At 37.5% G+C, this 27002-nt stretch overlaps 1 protein-coding gene across 2 annotated transcripts in view; it reads left to right on the top strand.

Annotated features, from left to right (window-relative positions):
* The window catches only part of SLC2A13 (solute carrier family 2 member 13), a 462624-nt gene that overhangs the window by 59118 nt on the left and 376504 nt on the right, over positions 1-27002 (top strand). For both annotated transcript variants that reach the window (XM_082635385.1, XM_082635384.1), the window contains exon 2: positions 25181-25340. In XM_082635385.1, the coding sequence (XP_082491511.1) occupies positions 25181-25340 (160 nt within the window). The remainder of the gene's footprint in view (positions 1-25180; positions 25341-27002) is intronic.

Genomic DNA, 27002 nt, shown 5'->3' with positions numbered 1-27002 from the left:
TGCCCACTTTTTAATTGGATTGTTTACTATTTTTGCTAGTGAGCTGTATGAGTTCTTTATATATTTTGGATATTAACTCCTCATCAGATATATGATTTGCAAATCCCTTCTCCCATTCAGCAGGTTGCCTTTTCATTTTTTTTTTTTTTTTTTTTTTTTTTTTGCGGTACACGGGCCTCTCACTGTTGTGACCTCTCCTGTTGTGGAGTACAGGCTCCAGACGCGCAGGCTCAGAAGCCATGGCTCACGGGCCCAGCCGCTCCGCGGCATGTGGGATCTTCCCGGACTGGGGCACGAACCCGTGTCCCCTGCATCGGCAGGCGGACTCTCAGCCACTGTGCCACCAGGGAAGCCCATTGCCTTTTCATTTTTGTTGATGGTTTCCTTTGCTGTGCAGAAGCTTTTTAGTTTGATGAACTTTCATTTGTTAATTTTTGCTCTTATTGCCTTTGCTTTTGGTGTCAAATCCAAAAAATTATTGCTAAGGCCAATGTGAAGGTTCATACCACCTATGTTTTCTTTTAGGAATTTTATGGTTTCCAGTCTTACATTCAAGTCTTTAATTTATTTTGAGTTAAGTTTTGTGTATTGTACGATAGTGGTCTAGTTCTATTTTTTTGCATGTTCCTCTCCAGTTTTCCCAACACCATTTACTGAATGAATTTAGCCTTTCCCCATTGTATATTCTTGACTCCATTCTAATAAATTAATTGACCATATATGAGTGGGTTTATTTTTGGACTCTCTGTTCTATTCACTTGGTTTCCACATGTCTCTTTTTATGCCAGTACCCTACTGTTTTGGTTACTGTAGCTTTGTAATAGAGTTTGAAATCAGGGAACCTGATGCCTCCAGCTTTGTGCTTCTTTCTCAAGATTGCTTTTGGTATTTGAGGTCTTTAGTGTTTCCATACAAACTAAAAAGTTATTTGTTTTAGTTCTGTGAAAAATGCCAATTGAATTTTTTTTTTTTTTTTTTTTTTTTTTTTTTGCGGTACACGGGCCTCTCACTGTTGTGGCCTCTCCTGTTGTGGACCACAGGCTCCAGACACACAGGCTCAGTGGCCATGGCTCACAGGCCCAGCTGCTCCGCAGCATGTGGGATCTTCCCGGAGCGGGGCACGAACCCATGTCCCCTGCATCGGCAGGTGGACTCAACCACTGCGCCACCAGGGAAGCCCTGCTAATTGAATTTTAATGGGAATTGAAGTGAATGTGTAGACTGCTTTGAGTAGTTATGGTCATTTAAAAAATATTAACTCTTTAAAAGGTGGATCAAGATGACAGAGTAGGAGGATATGTAGTTTACCCACCCCCCACACCCCGCAAACAGATCAAAAATACACCTACCTGTGGAAAAACTCTCACAAAAAAACAACTGGAAACTGGCAGAAGATCCCATACAGTCAGAGCTGCAAGAATTGGTAGGATAGAAAGAAAATGAAGAGGACAAGACCTGCACCTCTGGGAGGAATCTGTGAAGGAGGGAGGGTCCACCCATGCAAGCCCTCACCCTTGGAACCACCACCCCCCTGCCTCCTAGGAGGTCTGCCAAGACAGATATAGGGGCTAGAGGGGCCTGGACTCTGCTTATGAGGAGTGCATGCATGCTGGCTTACTAGCAGTCAGGGTGGAGAGTGACCAGCGCTGATGGCCGCCACCTCACAGCACTTTCCAGCCCAAAATGGTCACCAGGCGGGGCTGCTAGTATGCACAGTGGCTAAGTGCTGAGTCTCAGGTGGACAGGCCTGAGGAATCAGTCTACTTGCCCAGAGACAACCCTGAGGGACCTCAGGTGGGGTCTGGGCCTAACCTCAGAGCCCATGGTCAGCATGTGCATAGTGGGGTATGGGTCTGCCATTGGAGCCCACTGTAAGCCTGTGCATGGTGGGTGGGTTGGAGGTGGGTGTGGCAATGGTGAACTTTGTTTGCATGCCCACTAGGTGGTGTCACAGAATCACATATTTCTGGTGGACAGCCCCTGGGGAGAAGTATGTAGAAGTTTTTTTCCCTGTGGGAATGCTGTGGTTCCACTCACCTAACACTGAAGCTTGAAGCCACATTGGGGGTGGACAGATCCTGGGAGAGTCTTCCCACAGAGACAGCCCAGGTCCCATGTTGCAGCACAATCATCTCAATTCCTGCAGTCACAGCACTTCAGGCCCAGCACCAGCCTAGCACTAGGTCTGAGATGAACACAGCTGAGAAAGGAACATGAACTTGGGCTGCTTCTGGGCAGAACCTTGGGTGCCTGCAAGGGTAGCTCATAGGTTTGCTGTGACCACACAGGCGACCTCGCTTGCTTCAGTGCTCACCTCCTTTGGGAGAGAGCATGCACTTAAGGGCAAGGGAGCCTTATCAACCCCAACCCTCAGGGCTTCTGCTCCAACAACTTGAGAACAGATCTCACCCCTGACAGGGCTGGGATAGCCAAGGAACAAAAAGGAGGCTGCACCTAAAATCCAGTGCAGACTCTGGACACCACAACATCAGTCACACCCACGCTCAAGGGGATAATGGCCAACACACTCTGAGGAAAGGTGTGCCTGGCATCCATACCAAAAAAAGCCCTTGCACCAAAAATATTGGACTCACACAGTCTACACAGGGATGCTCCCATGTAAAAACAACACTTTAAGACCATAGTGGATAACTGTGAAAATTAAGTAAAGTGAAAAAGCAGAGGAATTACTCCTAATTAAGAGAACGAGAGAAATTGCGTGAAAGAATAGTGAAACAGATCTCACTAGTCTACTAGACCCCAAGTTCACAAAGGAGGCAATAAAAGTGCTAAAGGACTTATGAAAGTTTATTGATAGAAATGGCGATCACTGTACAAGGAAGTAGAAACTGTAAGATGAACCAATCAAAAATAGACAACTCAATTGTCAAACAAAAACCAATCTAGAAGTAATGAATAGCTGACTAAGTAATGCAGAAGAATGACTAAGTGATCTGTACGATAGAATAATGGAAATCGCCCAATCAGAACAGCAGACAGAAAGACAAATGGAAAAAAAAAAAAAAGCAACATACAAGATCTATGCGGTAATATAAAGTGTGCCAACCTACACATAATAGGGGTTCCAGAGGAAGAAGAGAGAGAAAGGGATTGAAAATGTATTTGAGGAAATTATGGGCAAAAATTTCCCAAACCTAAAGAAGGAAACAGATATCCAGGTACAAGAAGCGCAGAGGGTCCCAAACAAGATGAACCCAAACAGACCCACACTAAGAAATATCATAAATAAAATGGAAAAAGTTAAAGGTTAAGAGAGGATTCTAAAAGCAGCAAGAGAGAAACAAAGAGCCAGTTACAAGGGAACCCCCATAAGACTATCCACTGATTTCTCTACAGAAAATTTGCAGGTCAAAAGGGAGTGTCATGATACATTCAAAGTCCCGAAAGGGAAAAACCTGCAACCTAGGATTCTCTACCCAGCAAGATTATCATTTAGAATAGAAGGAGAGAGAAAGAGTTTCACAGAGAGGAAAAAACTACAAGAATTCAGAAATACTTAACCTAACCTAAAGAATTATTGAAAGGTTTTCTCTAAATAGAAAAGAAGCAAGAATCTATAGGACAGGTAAAATCACAATAGGAAAGGAAAATACATACAAAGATTGAAGATCACTTAAATAAGCCAGTACATAATCTGTGCATTACAAAAAACAATCCAAAAATTTTGTGAAAGTGATTATGACTAAAATTAACAGCAAAAGGGTAAACGTGAAGATGTAAGTAGGACATCAAAATCACAAAATGTAGGGGAGGGGAGTAAAAAATATGGATCTTTTAGAATGTGTTTGAACTTATATGACTGTAAGTCTAAAGCGAGTAGATATAGTTTGGGTTAACATAATTGAAAACCAGGGTAACCACAAATCAAAAACATACAATAGATACACAAATACCGAAAAGAAAGGAACTCCACCATAATACAAAAGAAAACCTTCAAACCACAAAAGGAAAAGCAAAAAGAAGAAATGAACAAAGAACTACAAAATCAACTGGAAAACAAGGTTTAAAGTGGCAGTAAGTACATACCTATCAATAATTACTTTAAATGTTAACGCAGTAAATGCTCCTATTAAAAGACATAGAGTTGCAGACTGGATAAGAAAAAAAGAACCTACAATGCAAGATAGAATACAAGAGCCTAAAAGAGACTCACTTCAGGGCTAAAGACACAAAGTGATTGAAAGTGAGGGGATGGGAAAATATATTTTTATGCAAATGGAAATAACAAGAAAGTGAGGGTAGCAATACTCATATCAGAGAAAATAGACCTTCAAATAAAGTCTAACAAAAGACAAGGGCATTATACAATGATAAAGGGATCAATACAAGAAGAGGATATTACACTTGTTAACATATATGCACCCAATGTAGGAGCACCTAATATATAAAAGAAATACTAACAGATATTAAAGGAGAAAATTGACAGGAATACAATAATAGTAGGAAACTTTTTGTACCCCACTCTCATCAATGGAAAGATCTTCCAGAGAGAAAATCAATAAGGCAACAGAGATCCTAAATGACACAATAGACCATTTGGACTTGCTTGATATCTACAGGACACTACATCCAAGAAACACAGAATACACATTTTTTTCAAGCTCGCATGGAAAATTCTCTAGGTTAGACCATATACTAGGCCACAAAACAACCTCAATGTGTTAATATTTAAGAGGATAGAAATTATTTCAAGCATCTTTTCTGACCACAGCGGTATGAAACTAGAAATCAACCACAGAAAGAAAAATGGGAAACAAAAGCTATCACATGGAGACTAAACAACATGCTCCTAAAAAGACCAGTGGGTCAATGATGAAATCAAAGTGGAAATCAGAAAATACCTTGAGACAAACAACAATAAAAACAATCTCAAAATCTATGGGATGTAGCAAAATTTCTTCTAAGAGGGATGTTTATAGCAATACAGGTGTTCCTTAAGAAACAAGAAAAATCTCAAATAAAAAAACCTAACCTACCACCTAAAAGATTTAGAACAAGAACAAAAACCCCAAAATCAGCAGAAGGAAGGAAATAATAAAGATCAGAGAGGAAATAAGTAAAATGGAGCTTAAAATAAATAGAAAAAAATCAATAAGACTAAGAGCCGTTTTTTTGAAAGGATAAACAAAATTGGCAAACCTCTGGCCAGGCTCACCAAGAAGAAAAGAGAGAGCACCCAAATAAACAAAATAAGTAATGAAAGAGAATTACAACCAATGCTGTGAAATACAAAATACCAGAAGAAAATATTATGAACAGTTATATGCCAACAATATGGAAAACCTAGAAGAAATGGACAAGTTTCTAGAAACATACAGCCTGCCAAAACAAAAGAAGAAACAGATAATTGGAATAGACCAATCACTAGAAGTGAAATAGAATCTGTAACAAACACTCCCTGCAAACAAAAGTCCAGGACCAGATGGCTTCACTGGGGAATTCTACAAAACATATAAAGAAAAACTTATACCTATCCTATCAAACTATTCAAAAAAATTGAAGAGAGAACAGTCCCGAATTCATTCTCTGAAGTCACCATCATCCTGATACCAAAACCAGACAAATAACACTACAAAAAAAGAGAATTACAGACCAATATCTTTGATGAATATAGATGCAAAAATCCTCAACAAAATATTAGCAAACCAAAAAAAAAAAATCTAGGAATATACTTAATCGAGGTAAAAGACTATATGCTGAAAACTATAAAACATTGGTTTTTTTAAATTTTATTTATTTTTTTGGCTGCCTTGGGTCTTCGTTGCTGCACACAGGCTTCCTCTAGTTGCAGCGAGTGGGGGCTACTCTTCATTGTGGTGCACAGGCTTCTCATTGTGGTGGCTTCTCTTGTTGCGGAGCATGGGTTATAGGTGTGTGGGCTTCAGTAGCTGCAGCACGTGGACTCAGTAGTTGTGGTGCTTGGGCTCAGTAGTTGTGGCTCAAGGGCTCTAGAGCACAGGCTCAGTAGTTGTGGTGCACAGGCTTAGTTGCTCTGTGGCATGTGGGATCTTCCCAAAGCAGGGATCGAATCCATGTCCCCTGCATTGGCAGGTGGACTCCTAACCACTGCACTACCAGGGAAGTCCCTAAAACATTGTTAAAGGAAATTGAAGATGATTCAAAGACATGGAAAGATATTTTTGATTGGAAGAATTAATATTGTTAAAATGGACATACTACCCAAAGCAATCTACAGTTTTATATGATCCCTGTGAAAATACACATTACATCTTTCACAGAACTAAACAAGTAATCTTAAAATATGTGTGGAGGCACAAAAGATCCAGAATTGCCAAAGTAATCCTTAGGAAAAAGCACAAAGCAGGAGGCATAACTCTTCCAGACTTCAGACAATACTACAAGGCTACAGTAATCAAAACAGCATGGTATTGGCACAAAAACAGACATATAGATCGGTGAAACAGAATATAGATCCCAGAAATAAACCCACACACCTACAGTCAGTTAATCTACAACAAAGAAGGCAAGAATATACAGTGGAGAAAAGACAGTGTCTTCAGCAAGTGGTGTTGGGAAACCTGGACAGCTATGAGTGCTTTAATGAAATTAGAATACCCACTCACACCATATACAAAAATAAACTCAAAAAGTTTTAAAGACCTAAATATAAGACATGACACCATAAAACTCCTAGAAGAGAACAGAGACAGAACATCCTGGCACATAAATCATAGCAGTATTTTCTTGGATAACTCTCCCAAGGCAGAAGAAATAAAAGCAAAAACAAATGGGAACTAATTAAATGAAAAGCTTTTGCACAGTGAAGGAAACAATCAACAAAACAAAAAAAGACAAAGTATGAAATGGGAGAAAATATTTGCAAATGATGCAACTGACAAAGGGTTAATATTCAAAATAAACAGCTCATACAACTCAATATCAAAAAAAGAATCAATCCTATTAAAATATAGGCAGAGGATCTCAATAGTAATTTTTTCCAAAGAAGACATACAGATGGCCAACAGGCACATGAAAAGATGTCAACATTACTAATTATTAGAGAAATTCAAGTCAAAACCACAGTGAGGTGTCACTGTGGAACCAGAAGGCTATCATCAAAATGTCTACAAATAATAAATGGTGGAGATGATGCTGAAAAAATGGAACCCCTTGTGCACTGTTAGTGGGGATGTAAATTGGTACAGCCACTATGGAGAACAGTATGGAGGTTCCTTAAAAACCTAAAAATATATATATATAGCTGATTCACTTTGTTATAAAGCAGAAACTAGTACACCAATGTGAAGCAATTATACTCCAATAAAGTTGTAAAAAAACCCCACAAAACAAAACAAAACCTAAAAATAGAGTTACCACATGGTCCTATAATCCCACTCCTGGGCATATATTGGAGAAAACTATAATTCTAAAAGGTAAGTGCACTCCAATGTTCATGGCAGCACTATTTACAATAGCCAGTACATGGAAACAACCCAAGTGCCCATCAACAGACAATTGGTTTAAGAAGAAGTGATAAATGGATATGTATGTATACACACATAAATATGCACACACATATATGTAGTGGAATGTTACTCAGCCATAAAAAAGACTGGAATATTGCCATCTGCAGCAACGTGGATGGACTTCACAAATATCATACTAAGTGTAGTTGTTAGAGAAAACAAATAGTATATGATTATCACTTATGTGTGGGATATAAAGAATAATACAAATGAATCTATGTAGAAAACAAAAACTGACTCACAGACATAGAAAACAAACTTATGGTTATCAAAGAGGTAAGGGAGGGAGGCAGATAAATTAGCAGTATGGGGTTAACAGATATTAAACTAGTATACTTAAAATAGATAAGCAGCAATGATTTACTGCGTAGCATAGGGAACTATATTGAATTTCTTGTGATAATCTATAATGGAAAATAATCTGAAAAAAATATATATAACTGAATCACTTTGCTGTACACCTGAAACTTACACAATATTGTAAATCAACTATAATTCTCTAAAAACATATTCATTCTTCCAGTCCATGAGCACAGAATATCTTTCCATTTATTTGCATCATCTTCATTTTATTTCATCAGTATTTTATATTTATCAGTGTAGAGCTCTTTCACCTCCCAGGTTAAATTTATTCTTAGGTATTTTATTCTTTTTGATGCAATTTTAAATGAGATTGTTTTCTTAATTGTCTTTCTGATAATTCATTATTAGTCTATAGAAATGCAACAGATTTCTGTATATTGATTTTGTATCCTGCAGTTTTACTGAATTCACTTATTAGTTTTCTTGGTGGAGTCTTTAAGGATTTTCTATATATCATAATGTGTCATTTACAAATAGTGACTGCTTTACTTGTTCCTTTCCAATTTGGATGCCTTTTTATTTTACTTTTAATTTTTTACTTCTTTTGCCTAATTGGTGTGGCTAGGAATTGCAATACTTTTTTTTTTTTTTTTTTTTTTTTTTTTTTTTTTTTGTGGTACGCGGGCCTCTCACTGTTGTGGCCTCTCCCGTTGCGGAGCACAGGCTCCGGACGCGCAGGCTCAGCGGCCATAGCTCACAGGCCAAGCCGCTCCGCAGCATGTGGGATCTTCCCGGACCGGGGCACAAACCCGTGTCCCCTGCATCGGCAGGCAGACTCTCAACCACTGCACCACCAGGGAAGCCCCCTCCAATACTATTTTGAATGAAAGTGGAGAGAGGGAGCATCCTTGTCTTGTTCCTGATCTTAGATTTTTTTTTTTTTTTTTTGCTGTGCTGTGCAGCTTGTGGGATCTCAGTTCCCCAACCAGGGATTGAACCTAGGCCACAGCAGTGAAAGCCTGGAATCCTAACCAGTAGGCCACCAGGCAACTCCTCCTGATCTTAGATTAAAAGCTGTCAGCGTTTTATTATTGAGTATGTATTTTGTGGTCTTGTCATTATATGGTCTTTATTATGTTGAGGTACATTTCCTCTATATTTAGTTTGGAGGGAATTTTTATCATTAATGGCTCTTGAATTTTATCAAAAGCTTCCTGCACGTATTGAGATGATTATATGATTTGTATCCTTCATTTTGTTAATATGGTGTATCATGTTGTTGATTTGTGGATATTGAACCATCCTTGCATCCCTGGGATAAATCCCACTTGATCACGATGTATGATCCTTTTTTTTAAATATATAAATTTATTTATTTATTTATTTTTATTTATTTGTTTTTGGCTGCATTGTGTCTTCGTTGCTGTGTGTGGGCTTTCTCTAGCTGTGACGAGCAGGGGCTACTCCTCGTTGCAGTGCATGGGCTTCTCATTGCAGTGGCTTCTCTTGTGCGGAGCATGGGTTTCTAGGTGCACAGGTTTCAGTAGTGTGACACGCAGGCTTCAGTAGTTGTGGCTCATGGGCTCCAGAGCACAGGCTCAGCAGTTTTGGCACACGGGCTTAGTTGCTCCACGGTATGTGGGATTTTCCTAAACCAGGGCTCAAACCCATGTCCCCTGCATTGGCAGGTAGATTCTTAACCACTGCGCCACCAGGGAAGTCCCTGATCCTTTTAACGTATTGTTGAATTTGGCTTGCTAATGTTTTGTGGAGGTTTTTTGCCTCTATGTTTTTCAGGGATATTAGCCTCTGATTTCAGTGTACATATGTATTTTACTAATACAAGTCTATTGTATATACTTATTACATATATATACTTATTATATGTATATATTTTTTTGTAGTATTTTTACATTGTTTTGGTATCGGTAATACTGGGCTTGTAAAATGAATTTGAAGTGTTCCTTCCTCTTCTGTTTTTGTAAGAGTTTGAGAAGGACAGGTATTAATTCTTTTATGTTTGGTAGAATTCACCAGTGAAGCCATTTGGTTATGGTCTTTGTAGGGAGTTTTTAAAATACTGATTCAATCTCATTACCAGTAATCTGTCTCTTCACATTTTCTATTTCTCCATGATCCAGTCTTAGAAGATTGTATGTTTCTAGGAATTTACCAAGTTCTATGTTGTACAGTTTATTGGCATATAATTTTGTGTGGTTTCTTATGATCTGTTTCATTTCTGTGGTATCAGTTGAAAGGTTTCTTCTATTTCTGATTTTATTTATTTGAATAAAAAATAAAAAAAATATTTTTTTCTTGCTTAGTCTAGCTAAAGGTTTGTCAATTTTGTTTATCTTTTTAAAGAATCAGCTGTTGGTTTCATTGATTTTTTTCTGTTGTCTTCTATTTCTGATCTCTGATCTTTGTTATTTCCTTCCATCTACATCTCTTTGGGCTGTGTTTATTCTTTTCCTAGTTCCATTAGGTGTAAAGCTAGGTTGTTTATTTAAAATTTTTCTTGTTTTTTGAAGTAGGCATTTATTACTCTGAAATTCCCCCTTAGAAATGCTTTTGCTGAATCCCATAAGTTTTGGTATGTTATATTTTTATTTTTCTTTGTTGCAGGTATTTTTTTATTTCACTTTCAATTTCTTTGTTAACCTGTTGGTTGTTTAGTAGTATGTTGTTTAGTCTCTACATATTTGTGACTCTTTCATTTTCTTTTTGTATTTGATTAGTAGTTTCATACCACTTTGGTTGTAAAAGTACTTGATATGATTTCAGTCTCCTTAAATTTGTTTAGATTTTTTTGTGGCCTTACATATGATATGTCATGGAGAGTGTTTCATTTGCACTTGAGAAAAATGTGAATTTTGTTGCCTTTTATGGAATGTTCTGTATGTATCTGTATACCTTGGACTAGGCCATGTAGTCCAAGGTATCCTTTAAGGCCAATATAGTCTTACTGATTTTCTTTCTGGATGTAAGTGTGTTATTAAATTCCCCCAGTATTATTGTGTTACTGTCTATTACTTCCTTTAGGTGTGTGAATATTGCTTTATATATTTAGTTGCTCCTTTTTTGGGTGCATAAATATTTACAAATGTGATATTCTCTTGTTGAAATGACCACTTTATCAATATTTAACGTCCTTTTTAATCTTTTATTACAGTCTTTGTTTTAAAATCTTTTTTGTGTGATATAAGTATAGTTACCCCAGATTTCTTTTGGTTTCCATTTTCATGGAATATCTTTTACCATCCTTTCAATTCTAATCTATGTCTGTCTTTACATCTGAAGTGAATCTCTTATAGGCAGTATACATATGAATCTTGCTTTTTTTTTTTAATCCATTCAGTCACTCTGTGTCTTTTCATTGGAAACTGTAGTCCATTTCCATTTAAAGTAATTATTGATAGGTGTACTTATTTCCATTTTCTAAATTGTTTTGGCTGTTTTGTACTTCCTGTTTCTTTTTTCTTCTTTTGTTCTCTTTCTTTGTGGTTTGATGACTTTCCTTAGGGGGATGCTTAGATTCCTTTCTCATTATCTTTTGTGTATCAACAACAGGTTTTTGCTTCGTGGTTACCATGAGCCTTACATATAACAATTTATATTTAGAACAGTCTATTTTATGTGGATGACAACTTAACTTTTAATGCATTCTAAAGCTCTACATTTTTACTCTCCCTCACACATTTTATTTTTGATGTCACATCTTACATCTCTTTATATTTTGTATCACTTACTAATTATTGTAGTTACAGTTATTTTACTACTTTTGTTTTTTAACCTTTATATTTGTTTCATAGGTGATATATATGCTACCTTTACTGTATAGTTGCCTTTACTAGTGAGACACATACTTTCATATGTTTCTTGTTACTAATTAGCACCCTTTCTTTTAAGCTTAAAAAAGCCTTTTTACCATTTCTTGTAAGGCCAATTTAGTGGTGATGAACTTTTTTTAGCTTTTGCTTATCTGGAAAACTATCTCTCCTTCAATTATGAATGATAACTTTGGCAGTTTGAGAATTCTTGGTTGGAAGTTTTTCTCTTTCATCACTTTGGATATATCATGCCACTCCCTTCTGGCCTGCAAAGTTTCTGCTGAAAAATCTGCTGATAGTCTTACAGAGTTTCTCTTACATGTAACAAGTTGTTTTTCTCTTGCTGCTTTTAAGATTCTCTTCTTGTCTTTAACTTTTAACATTTTTAATTATAACATGCTGTGTTTTGTGTCCCTTTTGGTTCATCTAATTTGGTAGTCTCTGCGCTTTCTGAATCTGGTTGTCTATTTTTTTCGTGAAGTTAGGGAAGTTTTCAGACATTATTTGTTCAATGAAGTTTTCTGCTCCTTTCTCTCCTCTCCTCTGGGACTCCTATAATGTGAATGTTAGTTCACTTGATGTTGTCTTGTAAGTCCCTTAATTTCATTAAAAAAAAATCTTTCCTCATTTTTCTGCTCTGTCTGGGTGAGTTCCATTGCTCTATCTTCCAACTCACTGATTCATTCTTCTACTTAATCCAGTCTGCTATTGAAACCCTCTAGTGTATTTTTCAGTTCAGCTATTGTTTTCCTCATCTCTGTTAGTTCTGTTTGGTACTTTCTGATGTTTTCTGTCTTTGTTGAAATTCTCACTGTGTTCATCCATTGTTTTCCCAAGTTAGGTGAGCAATTTTGTGACCATTACTTTTTAACTCTTTATCAGGTCAATTACTTATCTCTGTTTCATTAAGTTTTTTTTTTATGAGGTTTTATGTTATTCTCTTTCTGAAAACATATTACTCAGTTTCTTTCTTTTTTTTTTTCCTTTTTCTTTTTTTTTTTTTTTTGCTTCACTCTCTGTGTTGGTTTCTGTGTATTAAATGAAGCAACTAGGGCTTCCCTGGTGGTGCAGTGGTTGAGAGTCTACCTGCCGATGCAGGGGACACAGGTTTGTGCCCCGGTCCGGGAGGATCCCACATGCTGCAGAGTGGCTGGGCCTGTGAGCCATGGCCACTGAGCCTGTGCGTCCGGAGCCTGTGCTCCACAACGGGAGAGGCCACAACAGTGAGAGGCCTGCGTACCGCAAAATAAATAAATAAATAAATGAAGCAACTACCTCCCTCAGTCTTGAATACAGTATTTGTCCTTTTATAGGAGATGAACTTTATTTATCATTCATCCCTGCTATAGCTCTTGGTGTTTTTCAAACCTTTGTGATTGTCCAAGCAGCCTATTTTTAGTAGCTCCTGGTAATTGAGGATGTGCCAAGACCAGTCAGTGTCCCAAAGGGGAAGATCTCAATCAGCATCTAGATTCAGGTTGATTGGGAGGCAGATGCTCAGGCCATGGCTTTTAAAGAGTGCAAATATATAGTCATGTGGGTCTGCAAGTTTAAGCTCTGAGGGCTCTCTGAGGGTGATCTGGCAGTGTCACCTGGGTAGCAGTCACAAAAATCAGGGCTTCAGACAAGTGTACTAACTCCTTTCTGGGAGATATTGATGAGCTTAGCGGGGCAGAGGTAGAGTACAAAAATGTTGTTCCCCATTCTGCTATCCCTGAGCATACCTTCATAGTTTCTAGTTGTGTGCCAAGGCTGAAGCCTGCCCCTGTGGCTGAACCTCCATGACTAGCAAGGAGGCTTCTTTCACAGAAAGACTAGGGGTGTGTTTTAGTCTGCTATCTCTGTTGTGCTCTGGGGGTGGTAGCCTGCCAAGTACTGTCTTTCTGATTGTTTCAGTCCTGTGGGACTTAGGAACATAAGCCCTCCTGGCCACCAGAACCAGGTGATCAAGGGGTATCTCGTAAGCAGCAGCCATAAAAACCAAGGCACCAGTCATAAAAACGGGAAGCAGATATGTATAAGAGCTCCCCTTGGAGAGATTCTGGTGCTCTGGAGTGCTGCAGAGGGAGAATGTGAAGTTAGTAACCTCCCTCCAAGGTCTCAGGAAAGGTTTACAGTCAGACCTTAGATGTGTGTTTAATTAGAAGCCTACCCCTCATATTGCTGCTGTGGTGGCACCGTAATAGTCCTCTTTCACAGAAAGATGAGCTCTTGAGTCTGTTGCCTCTTCCTGTGCTTGGGGGTGATAGCTGTTTAAGAACTCTTTCTATGTTGGTTACAGTCCTGTGGGACCTGTGAGCTAAGCCCCACTGGCCACCAGAGCCAGGTGTCATAGATGTGTTTGTTCCCTGGCTGCAGCCACAAAAATCAGGGTGTCAGACAAGTGCATAAGCTCCTTTCTGTAAGATGCTGATGAGCTGGAGTGAGAGAGAAAGAGAGTGCAAAGATTGCATTCACCAGCCTTTGTTCACTGACAGCTCCTCTGTAGGCCCTATAAGTGTGCCAAACCAGAAACCAGCCCCTCAGGCCAAAGCTCCTGGACAGGCATATAGGCTTATTTCTGAGAAAGATTGGGATGTGTTTTAGCCTGGTATCTGTGCAGGGCACTGAGAATGGTAGTCTGCCAAGAACTGTCTCTCCTATTGTTACAATCCCAGGGGACCAAGGGACAAAAGCCCACTGTCCTCCAGAGCCAGGAGCTTCAGGAAATCAAGGGGCATCCCCTGGGTGGCACCTGCAAAAAACAGGTCATGGGTGAAAACAGGCTCCAGATATGTGTAGAAGTTTCTCTCTGGGAAATACTGGAGCTCTGGAGCATGGCAGAGGGGGAGTACAAAGATGGCACCTGCTGAGAAAAGGAAAACAATGGAAATAAAAGAAACAAAAAGAAAAAGAAAAAAGAAAAAGATGGTACCCACTGGCTTTAGCAAGGCAGATGAGAGTGTGCAAGATGGCACCCACTGGCTGGAGCATAAAGATGGCACCCGGGGGAAAGGGACAATAAAGTGTTGTGGTGGGGAGATGGTGCCTGCCAGGTTTAGCAAGGCAGAGAGAGAGCAGGATGATGGCGCCCACCCGCCCACATATCTATAAAGTATCCCAGGAGGCCCCTGCCCCTCAGACCAACACTTTATTTAAAAGTCGAAAATGAGTCTCTTTTGTATAAAGTCTGGTCACTTTTCAAAGGGCCGCTTCTCCACTGGGACCTGGGTGGATGCGTCTGTGCACTGGCCCTTTAGGAGCCATTCCTCAGTTCATCCCAGCCTCGTTGGTCTCATGGGTGTGAGTCCTACTGGTCTTCAAAGCTAGATGTTTTGGAGGCTCATCTCTCAGGTGCCCACCTTAAAAGTTGGGGTGCTGGATGTTGTTTGCCTCTCATTTGCCTGATGTGAAGCAGTTGCTCTGCCAGTGTTTAGGTTTTTTTTCAGAGGAAATTGTTCCATAAATAACTGTAGATTTGGTGTGTCTGTGAGAAGAGGTGAGTTCAGAATCTTCTTAGGTTGCCATCTTGAACTGGAACTTCTGCTTTGCGTTCTTGGAGAACATCTCAAATTGATGTTCCACACTGGTTCAAAGTTCACACGTATTTATCTCTATTATTTACTGCCTCCAATATGGTGTTTACTTCTGTAATTACTTATATATTCTGCTATTAAATTTTTAGCGTTCTTGCAACTCTTCTGTACCCTACCCATTTCCCTGTTTAATTCTATTCTGTTGCCTTTTTACTTAAACCAATTCCCTCCACCTGGCTCTCTTCCTGCATTATAGGTAAGGCCCAACCCCATATTGAAGAACAGCTTAAACATTTTTTGAAGGGTGTGTTCATTTATTATTTTGCTACTTTAATATTTTCTTTAATAGTTCCTTCTATTTTACTCCTCAACCCTTTATATCTATTGGATGAATATTTCTATAGGTAACTTCTAGCCCTGAGCTTATCTTACTCTGTATATATTTCTTAAGTATTTTATCTGTTCCTACAGCGATTCACAGACTTTTAGCTCCAGTTTAGGTCCGCATTGTTGTTGTCCTTAGAACATTTACCTCTAGATGTCACTTAGAGCTAAATATGACAAAGCACCACTTACATTGCTGTCTGCTAAATTCACTGCCTTGATGAAAAGGTATTGATTTCTTATTAATCTTTGTGCATTCCATTTGTCAGGTGTAAAAGCATACTGCTTCTGCTTTTGTAGCATTGCATACAGCTGTCTTTCTCTTATAACCTTGAAACTCTATTGTAAGAAATTTCTTACATATCTAGTAATTTCTATATTTGCTATCTCTCCCCATAAAGAAATTTTTTCCTTCTCTGTTATTTTCCTTCCTTGGTTACATCTGTGTGTTCCAGGAACACTTCTTTTTTCACCTTATCTGAATGTTGGAATGTTATACTGTTACTTAAAATGATTTTGTACTATAAGGGTGCTAAACCAGTATCAAGAGTGTTGTATATGGCTACATAGGGGTGTGTTTTGTTTGGCTGTTTTCATTGTCCTATAGTGTATTGTACCTTAGTTGTTATGTAAGCAGCTTTATACCTTATATGTTATGCTCAGTCAGCTTCTATATTTATGGTACCTGCCTAGCTTATGTAAGAAGTTTGAAACTCCTTAATGGAAAAGAATAGTTAGAATGAATATATTTGCAGTATAATGAGTTAAAGTTACCTTTAAAGACTTATGGAAAAAACACTGCAAGTTATAACCAAATTTTAATAGTGGTTATCTACGGGTGGTGTGCTTAAAGGGGATTTTTAATTACCTTACTTCTTACTTGTAGTTTCCAAATTTTCCCTAATAAATAATATATTTAGTATAAAACCAATCTATTAAGACTAACTTAAAAGGATATGGTTTTGTGTATGCATCCTATAGTATGAAGCGACAACCGTTAAGCCTAGGTCTGTGCTTGACACGTAGACCAATTATAGTTCAGAAGATACATGAGATATGAACATTCCATTAAAGGGCTTGTAGTCCTGCTTTGAGAAACAATGTGATACAGCCTCTACTGAGATGTTACCAGTAAAAAAGGACATTGGCAGATCAACAGAATATTCTCAAGTAATAAAAAAGGAAGGAGGCATTTAGGTTGTGAGAGACTTTACTGAGTTGAAATGATGGTGATATGTTTGTAATGCCCTGTTAGGAGGTTTTTAATGCTGTAGAACATGAACTCTGCTAGTTATCCCCATACATAGAATCTTCCTCATAACCTGGCTCTTCTGTTACAGGCACTTGGTGTTGTATATATTTTCATCACTTTGGGGCTTACTGCTCTTTGAAGTTGCCCAGCAGTTTTTATGTGACTTAAGCCTTATTTTTCAGAAAAGAAACAAAAACAAAAACTGGATTCTAAGGTGTTAATAATCTGGTAAATGTAGATACTTGATTATTTAGAAGAATGCAGACATACCAGCCCTGGGCAGGAGAGCCAAACTGAAGCAACTACAGTGAGGGATACTGTTTGTTTGGTCAGATTAATTTTATTAAAATTTTTCTTTAGAGATCATAGAGAAATAATTTACAAAATGAAATTAGGACCTCATAATCATTCTTGTTCAAGAAGCATTATTATTAAAAGGTAGCTTCATGTGCTTCTAAGAAGCTAATTAGTTGCTGCCTGCCTTATCATGCTGAGAGGCTGCTGTGATTCATGGGAATTTACCCATCACAACAGGATTTTCTAATGCTATTTGGTTATGAAATTATTTATACTTCTGACTCAGGGCTTTAAAAGGGCTTCCAGCAGATTTTGAAAGCCAACTTTTGAGCTCAAGAGCATTTTGTTCCATTTATGGTGAATCAGCTTGGCGCCATTTATGGTGAATCAGCTTGGCAGTATGAGAATGTGTGAATTGGGTTGCGCTGTAGTACCTGAGGTACTGTTTTCTGGTGAGGCTCCTCAAGCTAAACATGATAATGAGCTTTCATTGATGTAGACCTCTTTATTTTGTTAGAAATCAAACTTTTAAAAAATATTCAGAAACAATACCAATGCAGGTTTTTGTGGTTGTATTTACTCTAATAAGCTATTAACAAGAAGTTGTACCACTACATTCTTTATGTTAATTTCAATTCATGAGTTTGGTATGGATAATTAAGAATTTGTTCTTTCTTTATGAGATAGTTATTTTATATAATTAGTAATTTGAATAGGGCAGAAATCAAAAGCTCTTTGTAGAATACTCCTAAACTTTAAATATCATTAATTACATCCATTTGTGAAGCACTTAGTTCTTAATTTGCAGGATCTCATACAATATTACTTAACTGTCCTCATAAGAATAGTGAGCTTTGTTGTTTCCCCAAAGTGGAAATGAGATTTTGGGGTGACATAGCCTTAATGTTGAAGGTTTTTCCAGAGTAGACATCATGTTTAGAAATCCACAAATGATGGCTTCCCAGGTTGTTTTATTGACAGCAAAGTGTGTTAACAGGGCCTGTGCTTAACATTTGCATATTGGACAAATGTGAGTAGTGAACATGGAGCCTACTACTACTCGTCCTGATCATCGGCATTCTTTTATAGTTCTCCATTTTCATAAGGCAGTTTTATGAAAGGAGACTTTAAACTTGTCTAGCTTTAAATTATACAGTTAATCACATTCAGTTCTCATTTTTCTTACTAATTCATCTGAGCTCTTTAACATGACACCTGCTGGCAGTAAGTCACATAGCAGGTAGTAGGAGCAGGGAAGAGATCAGACTCTTCTGCCCCTTGAAGTTCATACGTGCTCACTAAGGTAATAGGGCCAAAAATAAAATGTTCCTGAGAAATTTCCAAAGGGTCACATTTGAAACAGAGGCACGGCAGTCCGTCTTCCAGTGACACATTACAAAGATTAGGGGATGTGAGTCTATGAGATCCACTTTGATGTTAACTTGCTATGGGACTTTCTGAAAACTTCTTATTGTCTGCCTCTGAGGCTGGGGTTCTTTACCTTTCCTAAGGGGATAGTGAATGATACCTGTCCCACCTACCTATTGAAAGGATGACCTTACATGAAATACAAAATGGTAACATAAAAAGATTGTAGAAAATAACATAGTATTCAAGGGTAAGGTAGATGCTTGCTGGTCACTTCTTTTCTTTCTTCCTTCTTAAATATTGGAATTTTTCAGGACTCAGTTCTAGGCATTCTTCTCGGGTTCCATTTCTGGGAAATCTCATCCTTCCCATGGTTTCCGTTATATGTACCATCCACACAGAACCATCTTTTGAGCTCCAGGTATTTGTATAACTCCCAGACTCCACTGGGCCCAGTCCAGTCTCAGTTTGGAATTGCATTTAAAGAAATACAGTCCAGCAACTAAAAGTAATTAAATAGTAATAATACTCCTTACTTGAGTCTCAAAGAATATAATAGTATGGAGGTTATAATTCAGCAATATTTCAAAAAATCTTTTATCCACTCCCGCCCCCAGTCAAACCTCAGTCAGTCCCTGTGTTATGGGCTCCCATTTTTCCATACTGAGCCTGAGACTCTCACTCACAACTCCCTGCAGTCTTTTTTCATTTGAACTTCTCACAAGCCAGATCTTTGGCCCATGTTTTCTTCTCCATCCTTTTTTGCCTAGCATTATAACAGCCCAAGAACTAGGCGGCAAACACCGGATTCTCCCTTGAGGATGAGAGAGGAAGGAAAGGTTAGTTTGGCAAAGGCTCTTATTTGGGTAGGAGAAAAGAGGAGGCTGGGAACATTTACATGTAAATGATCTATATTCCCAGCGTACTTGTGGAGTGTTCTACTTGTCCTCTACTTGTATATTTCACAGAGCACCTGTGACTCAGCCTGTCTAAAACTTGACCTTACTATCTTCCACACAAATTTGCTTCTCCTCTAATATCTTCATACAAAGTATCTATCGTGCTTCTAGTTGCTTATTCTGGACATCTGCACGTCATCCTCAAATTTTTCCTCTCCTTCACAGTTCCATTCACGTTCTCTTCAGCCTCGATACTGAATATATACTTCTAGAGTCTCTCCATTTTACTCCATATCTACTGCTGCCACTGAACTCCTTGTTCCCCAGCAATCTGTTTTCCCTACTCCAACCAGAATGATCCTTTAAAAACATGAATCTGATCATGCCTTTTCCTCCTTTACACTGTTCAAAGGTTTCTGAGTACCAAGCCCTTAATAATGGCCTCGAAGATCCTGTATTCTCTGGTTGGTCTCTGCTTATGTCTCTAAGAATAGTCCCTTCCTCAACAGGATGCATTTCTTCCTGCCTCAAGGCCTTTGTCTAAGCTGGTCTGGTTGTCTCAAGTATCTTTCACCCTCCTGACCCTCCGCCCTGCCCCCCAACCTCCTCATCCAAGGTTTCTCTGACTCCTCAGGCTGGGCCTAGTCCCTTTGATGAGACCCATTGCTCTTGAAATCTGATTACTTGTTCCCACACATTTTGCACAGTAGACCCTAAGCTCCACGAGGGATGAAGTGCTCTCTCCTGTAGCACTTCATCCCTCGTGTTTAGCACAGTGCCCAGCTCAGATCAAGTATTAGTTGAACACTTGCTGATTAAAGGATACTTCTTCCATGATTTGGACTTCATCTGTCTCTCATCTCCATACATATTCTGCTTCACTCTCTGTTTACCCCTGAGAAAATGTGATTTCATATTTTTTAAGCTCGTGCTCTTTGCAGAATTGTCTTCCCAGTCCTTCCTAGCTACCACCTAATCATTGTCAGCACCTCAAAATAGAAACCAATGTGTAGCTGCACTGTATCCCTTACCATGGTATTTTGAAATTATTTGATTGCATGCTTTTGTGAGTAGGGCTGTATGTGGCTTCCTTTATAGCAAGGGCAGTATTTTTGTTTACTTCTCATCTTGATAATCCCAGCACCTAACAAGGTCACACTGAATCAAATAAGTTGGCATACTCATAAGTAGAGGTACTGTAATAATAAAAATAACTGCTGACATTATTGATTATTTTCTGTATGCTAGGCACAATTTTAAGTTCTTTCACGCTACTAACTTATTGAATCATCTCAACTCCTATGAAGGAGTTACCTTTATTCTTCCAATTTATAAATGAACTAGAGACCCAGAAAGGTTAAATAAGTTGTCCAGACTTAACTGGCTGGTAAGTGGCAAGGCTGGAATTTAAACCCACTGTTTCCGGAGCCTACCCCCCTCTGTGGGACAGTCACTATAGTCATAGTGCTTTCAAAATTGAGTTCTGGAATCTTTGTCTGATTCAAATTCTGTTTCTACTTACCTGTATGATCTGGGGTAAGGTCCTTCTCTATAAAGTGGGGATAATTATATGTCCTTTATAGGGATGTTCTGACGATTAAATAAAAGAATCAGTCCATCTGTAATATCTAATGGTATGTAGGCAATTGTAACAGCATTAAGTCAGTGTGAGCACTTGGACAGATCTTTTGGGATTCTTTCCAGCTCTAAATCCAGTGAGTGTTTTTATAGTTTTTTAGTCTTTTCCATTTGCCATTTACTTTTCAATGTTCTGGTATTTATTTTTAATAATCAACATTTATAAGGGCCTGAGGACATCTCTGCGTTTGCTATCAAGTAAAATCTAAGGGCTTTGTGAAAAGCTTGTGCTGCCTAAAACTACAGTGCTGATTTCCCATGCTCAAGTCCCCTGCTAGGTGGCTGAGTAAAAATCTCTGGCTAAAGAGAGCAGCTGAATTACAGCCAGACCAAAGCAGAAAAAGAAATCTAATCAGTTACTGTTACCTGATTTTGAAAGTTTGTTGAGATGTTCTAATCATAAAAGAACTAAAAAGAATATACAGTTAACAGGTCAACATTTGCAGCTAATGTTTCCTCTTTCCAAGTTAAATGAAAGTCGATTTAGAGTAGTCTGTGCTATTAAATTGATTAGCAGTCAGATGGAAACTTTCAGCAGTTTAGGTGATGATTCATTTATAACGACTATTCATAGTTTGTCTACTAACATTTGCTTATTATTTTATGAAACTCATAAAATCATATGATTTTTTTCACCATCACCATATACCGACAAGCACTACAGTAGCAAATAACATTGGTAGAAAATACAGAGTATATAGTTCTGAGACTTAATGGTCTGACTTGTGTGCAAACTCAATAACTGCTTACCAGTAGTTTTACAACAATACAGTGAATATTCCAGAAGTAGATATATGTACTATTTAAATAAATCTTGATCTGTTTATTTGTTCTACCTTTGAACAAAGCAAATAAATATATAGCAAAAAATATTTAAAATAGATGAAATTGGAGATGATTGTGGCATCAGGAAGGAATCTAGTTCACAGAATAAATACCATGAAGTCCAAAACACTTGGTAGAGGTGTGCCTCTCTGACTTCTACATAAAAAGGGAGATAAAAGACGGCTATGTGATTTATAGTGCCCATAAACAAACACAAGTCAGTTTTTGAGAAACACAACTGTTGCAGCTGCTGAGACTAGAGAGGAGTTTCTCCTTTGTCGGAATGTGGTAAATAGTAAATGGCAACTTTTCAGCCCTTGTACAGAAAACACAGCCACAGGATTTCTTAGTGCTGATACCTTCAATAGCAGCAGGCTATTTTTTGACATCGTAAAGATCAATTCATTAAAAAACAACTCTACATGGGTCTATTATGCAGCCCATTGATGTTCTTGTTTAAACTGGGTATCTGTTTATAGTATCTACAAATATAAAAAGATTAAATTACATTAGATAAGCCTTAATTTTTTTCACTATGCTTTTGCTGACTGTTGATTAGATGTTAGATTTATGTTAAATAACCAGACATATCTGGAAATTGGTAGTGCCACTGGGAAGTGAGCTAGATATGACCAGCAGGGCAAAGATTTTCTCTTAAGAAATAATTTAGGATTGGCTCAAAGTTGTATACCATAGAACTGTATGTAGTTTTTTAAATATGTGTTGAGCATCAGGATCACCTGGAGGACTTTTAAAAGACAGGCTCATCTCCCACCTCTGTAGTTTTCTGCTTAATAGATTTGGGTGGGTGAGGTGAATGCATCTTCATTTTATTTTTATTTATTTACTTATTTATTTATTTATTTATTTATTTATAAACATCTTTATTGGAGTATAATTGCTTTACAATGGTGTGTTACTTTCTGCTGCATAACAAAGTGAATCAGCTATATATATATATACATATATCCCCATATCTCCTCCCTCTTGCATCTCCCTCCCTCCCACCCTCCCTATCCCACCCATCTAGGTGGACACAAAACACCGAATTGATCTCCCTGTGCTATTCAGCTGCTTCCCATTAACGATCTATTTTACATTTCTATATAATATAATTTGTAGTGTGTATATGTCCATGCCACTCTCTCACTTCATCTCAGCTTACCCTTCCCTCTCCCCGCGTCCTCAAGTCCATTCTCTACGTCTATGTCTTTATTCCTGTCCTGCCCCTAGGTTCTTCAGAACCATTTTTTTTTTTTAGATTCCATATATATGTGTTAGCATATGGTATTTGTTTTTCTCCTTCTGACTGACTTCATTATGTATAACACTCTCTAGGTTCATCCACCTCACTACAAATAACTCAATTTCATTTCTTTTTATGGCTGAGTAGTATTCCATTGTATATATGTGCCACATCTTCTTTATCCATTCATCTGTCGATGGACACTTAGGTTGCTTCCATGTCCTGGCTATTGTAAATAGTGCTGCAGTGAACATTGTGGTAAATGACTCTTTTTCAGTTATGTTTTTCTCAGAGCATATGCCCAGTAGTGGGATTGCTGGGTCGTATGGTAGCTCTATTTGTAGTTTTTTAAGGAACCTCCATGCTGTTCTCCATAGTGGATATATCAATTTACATTCCCACCAACAGTGCAAAAGGGTTCCCTTTTCTCCACACCCTCTCCAGCATTTATTGCTTGTAGATTTTTTGATGATAGCCATTCTAACTGGTGTGAGGGGATACCTCCTTGTAGTTTTGATTTGCATTTCTCTAATGATTAGTGATGTTGAGCATCCTTTCACGTGTATGTTGGCAATCTGTATATCTTCTTTGGAGAAATGTCTGTTTATGTCTTCTGCCCATTTTTGGATTGGGTTGTTTGTTTTTTTGATATTGAGCTGCATGAGCTGCTTGTATATTTTGGAGACTAATCCTTTGTCACTTACTTCATTTGCAAATATTTTCTCCCATTCTGAGGGTTGTCTTTTCATCTTGTTTAAGGTTTCCTTTGCTGTGCAAAAGCTTTTAAGTTTCATTAGGTCCCACTTGTTTATTTTTGTTTTTATTTCCATTTCTCTAGGAGGTGGGTCAGAAAGGATCTTGCTGTGATTTATGTCATAGAGTGTTTTGTCTATGTTTTCCTCTAAGAGTTTTATAGTGTCTGTCCTTACATTTAGCTCTTTAATCCATTTTGAGTTTATTTTTGTGTATGGTGTTAAGGAGTGTTCTAATTTCATTCTTTTACATGTAGCTGTCCAGTTTTCCCAGCACCACTTATTGAAGAGGCTGTCTTTTCTCCATTGTATACTCTTGCCTCCTTCATCAAAGATAAGGTGACCATATGTGCATGGGTTTATCTCTGGGCTTTCTATCTTGTTCCATTGATCTATATTTCTGTTTTTGTGCCAGTACCATACTGTCTTGATTACTGTAGCTTTGTAGTATAGTCTGAAGTCAGGGAGCCTGATTCCTCCAGCTCCGTTTTTCTTTCTTAAGATTGCTTTGGCCATTTGGGGTCTTTTGTGTTTCCATGCAAATTGTGAATTTTTTTGTTCTATTTCTGTGAAAAATGCCATTGGTAGTTTGATAGGGATTGCATTGAATCTGTAGCATCTTCATTTTTAAAAAAAGCCACAGAAGTGATTCTATTGATCAGTGAAGTTTGAGAATTGCTACCATAGATTATGCTGTATTAATTTTATATAGAAAAAAGTTTAAAGCATTTATAACCAAATACACGTTATCCACAAAACCATCTATTTTATGGTTAAGATCATCTGTTTTTGAAGACTGTAAATTCCCAAGGTACTATCCATTGTAAGCGGTTTCTGAAATGTACATCTAGCCAGTTGAGTAAGGTGATTTAATGTATAGACATCTAATTAGTAAACCAGTTAAGAGTTTTGGTGTGTCTACTGGAAATGATGACTTTGAGTAGTTAATATGTATTTGGGGATAATTTTTTATTCTCACCATTGTCTGATTACATTTCCATATGGACCAACAATATTTCAATAATTATATTCTATCTAGAGAGCATTTTTCTATTTTTAGTCTTCAAAAAGTTATAAAGCATACTGACAGGCATTCTAAAGTTATCTGAGATCTCTAGGGGTACTTTCGTTCGTAGGCTTTCAAGTGATAATATGAAAAATGATACTCAGAGATTGGTATCTCACATCTTATCTGCAGTAGTCACTACTTATAAATAAAATCTTTAAATATGTGGTAAACCTTTATTTAAAGTAGAAAACTAAGCCTGTATATGTGTGTGTATGTCTTAATCTGTCTTAATATCTATAACAACAGAAATCTTGAATAAATGTCTAATGTTTACTTTTTATTGTTCCTTTATAGGCATTGCTTCTATGACAGTGCCAGTGTACATCGCTGAGGTCTCACCCCCCAATTTAAGAGGTCGATTAGTCACCATTAATACCCTCTTCATCACTGGAGGGCAGTTCTTTGCAAGTGTTGTTGATGGAGCCTTCAGTTATCTCCAGAAAGATGGATGGAGGTCTGTAAATAGTTCTTACATCTAATTTTCAAATAAATTATGACTATGTAGGGGATGGAAGAAAAATTGAGAAATGATAGAAAAAGTATAGGGTATTTTGAATCATTATAGCTAATTTATATGATGGCATTCAGCAAAATTGAAAGTGGACAAGAAGCTGATATTTATTTTAATGATAGACAAGGAATCTACCATTAAGAATTGATATTTACAGGGTGTTTTAGCATTTAGGTGACATTGCTCACACTGTGTGTAATATTTTGCAATATTTGTTTAAAAATGAATGCAGCAATAAATATGCATGGAGTTTTTGAATTGTATCAGTGATTGACAAACTGTTTATGAGTTGCAAATATAACTAACATCCTTTTGGGGTTTAGGTAGCTACATTCTAATCTGAATGAAAGAAAACTCAGTCTTTAAAGGTACAGGTTTATTTGTATAAAAATGTTATATATGTAAAACTTAAAATACACAAATTATTTATGATCATTATTTGGCTTACTTTGAATCAAAAGAGATGAGAAAAATGTTTTAAAAACTGCTTTAAAATATTTTCAAACCTAATATTGTAAAACAAACTGATCTTATGTTAAAGCTTAAAGATATTATGGGCTCTGGATTTTGATATACTTCATGGTATTCAAAACAACAGATTCATGTAACCCTTCCAGGGTTTTAAATTTTAATAGAATTTCCCTATACTCTGTATAGGTGCTGGAGAGAAAATATTCCACAAGACAGACTCTGGTGTGTTAGCATGGTGCTTAAAGTATTGAAGTTAATTCTTAACAGCTGAAGAAGAAGGGTTTGCTGCTATGTGGATGTAGGGAATTAAACTTATATATGTAAGCAGCACAATAAATCGAAGCTGTTGAAGACTTAGGCTGATGAAGTGTTGTTAAAAGTCATGTGAGAAAACTCAGTGAAGGCAGTTAGGGTGTATGTTTGTCAGGACAATTAAAGAGAGGACACATTTCTTTAAAATATTAGCTGTGTCTGCACATGTTGCTAAACCACTTTCTACCTCTGAAGGAATGAATCTCCGAAAAAGTGAGAAATTACTGAAAAATTGAAGAGGCAAGAACTTCATCTTTCTTTTCCACTCTGTAGAAGAACAGAAAGCGAGAGATGATAACTTGTTACCAGCATAACCTGATATCTTGAGTTTTTCCTGGAAGCTCAATGGAAGTCAGTTTATCTTTCAGCCCCACATAGCTTTAAGATCTAAATTATCTATTTACATTTTGTTAAGGAATTTTATTAATGTAACCAATATAGAAATATATATCTGCTTTTATTAAAAATCTGTTTTTAAGTGAAAACATGTAAGTTACATGAGTCATGTTTTTAATCCAAGTATCACAATTTATTTTTATGTATTTATTTTATTAATTTTAAAAATTAAGCAATTTATTTAAACTAAAAAGAGAGTTTACCCATTTCCCCCATCCCCCACCCACCACGTCTGGAAACCCCTAGTCTGTTCTCTGTATATATGAGCTTGGGTTTTTGTTCATTTGCTTTTTTATTTTGCTTTTTTTTTTCTTAGATTCCACATATAAGAAAGCTCATACAGTGTTTGTCTATATCTGTCTGTCTTATTTCATGTAGCATAGTGCCTTCGAGGTCCATCCATGTTGCAAATGGCAAGATTTCACT

The sequence above is a fragment of the Mesoplodon mirus genome (genome assembly GCF_964341445.2).
Source record: "Mesoplodon mirus genome assembly, chromosome: 11".
In the NCBI taxonomy this organism is placed as follows: domain Eukaryota; kingdom Metazoa; phylum Chordata; class Mammalia; order Artiodactyla; family Ziphiidae; genus Mesoplodon; species Mesoplodon mirus.
This window is presented reverse-complemented; position numbering and strand designations above follow the sequence as displayed.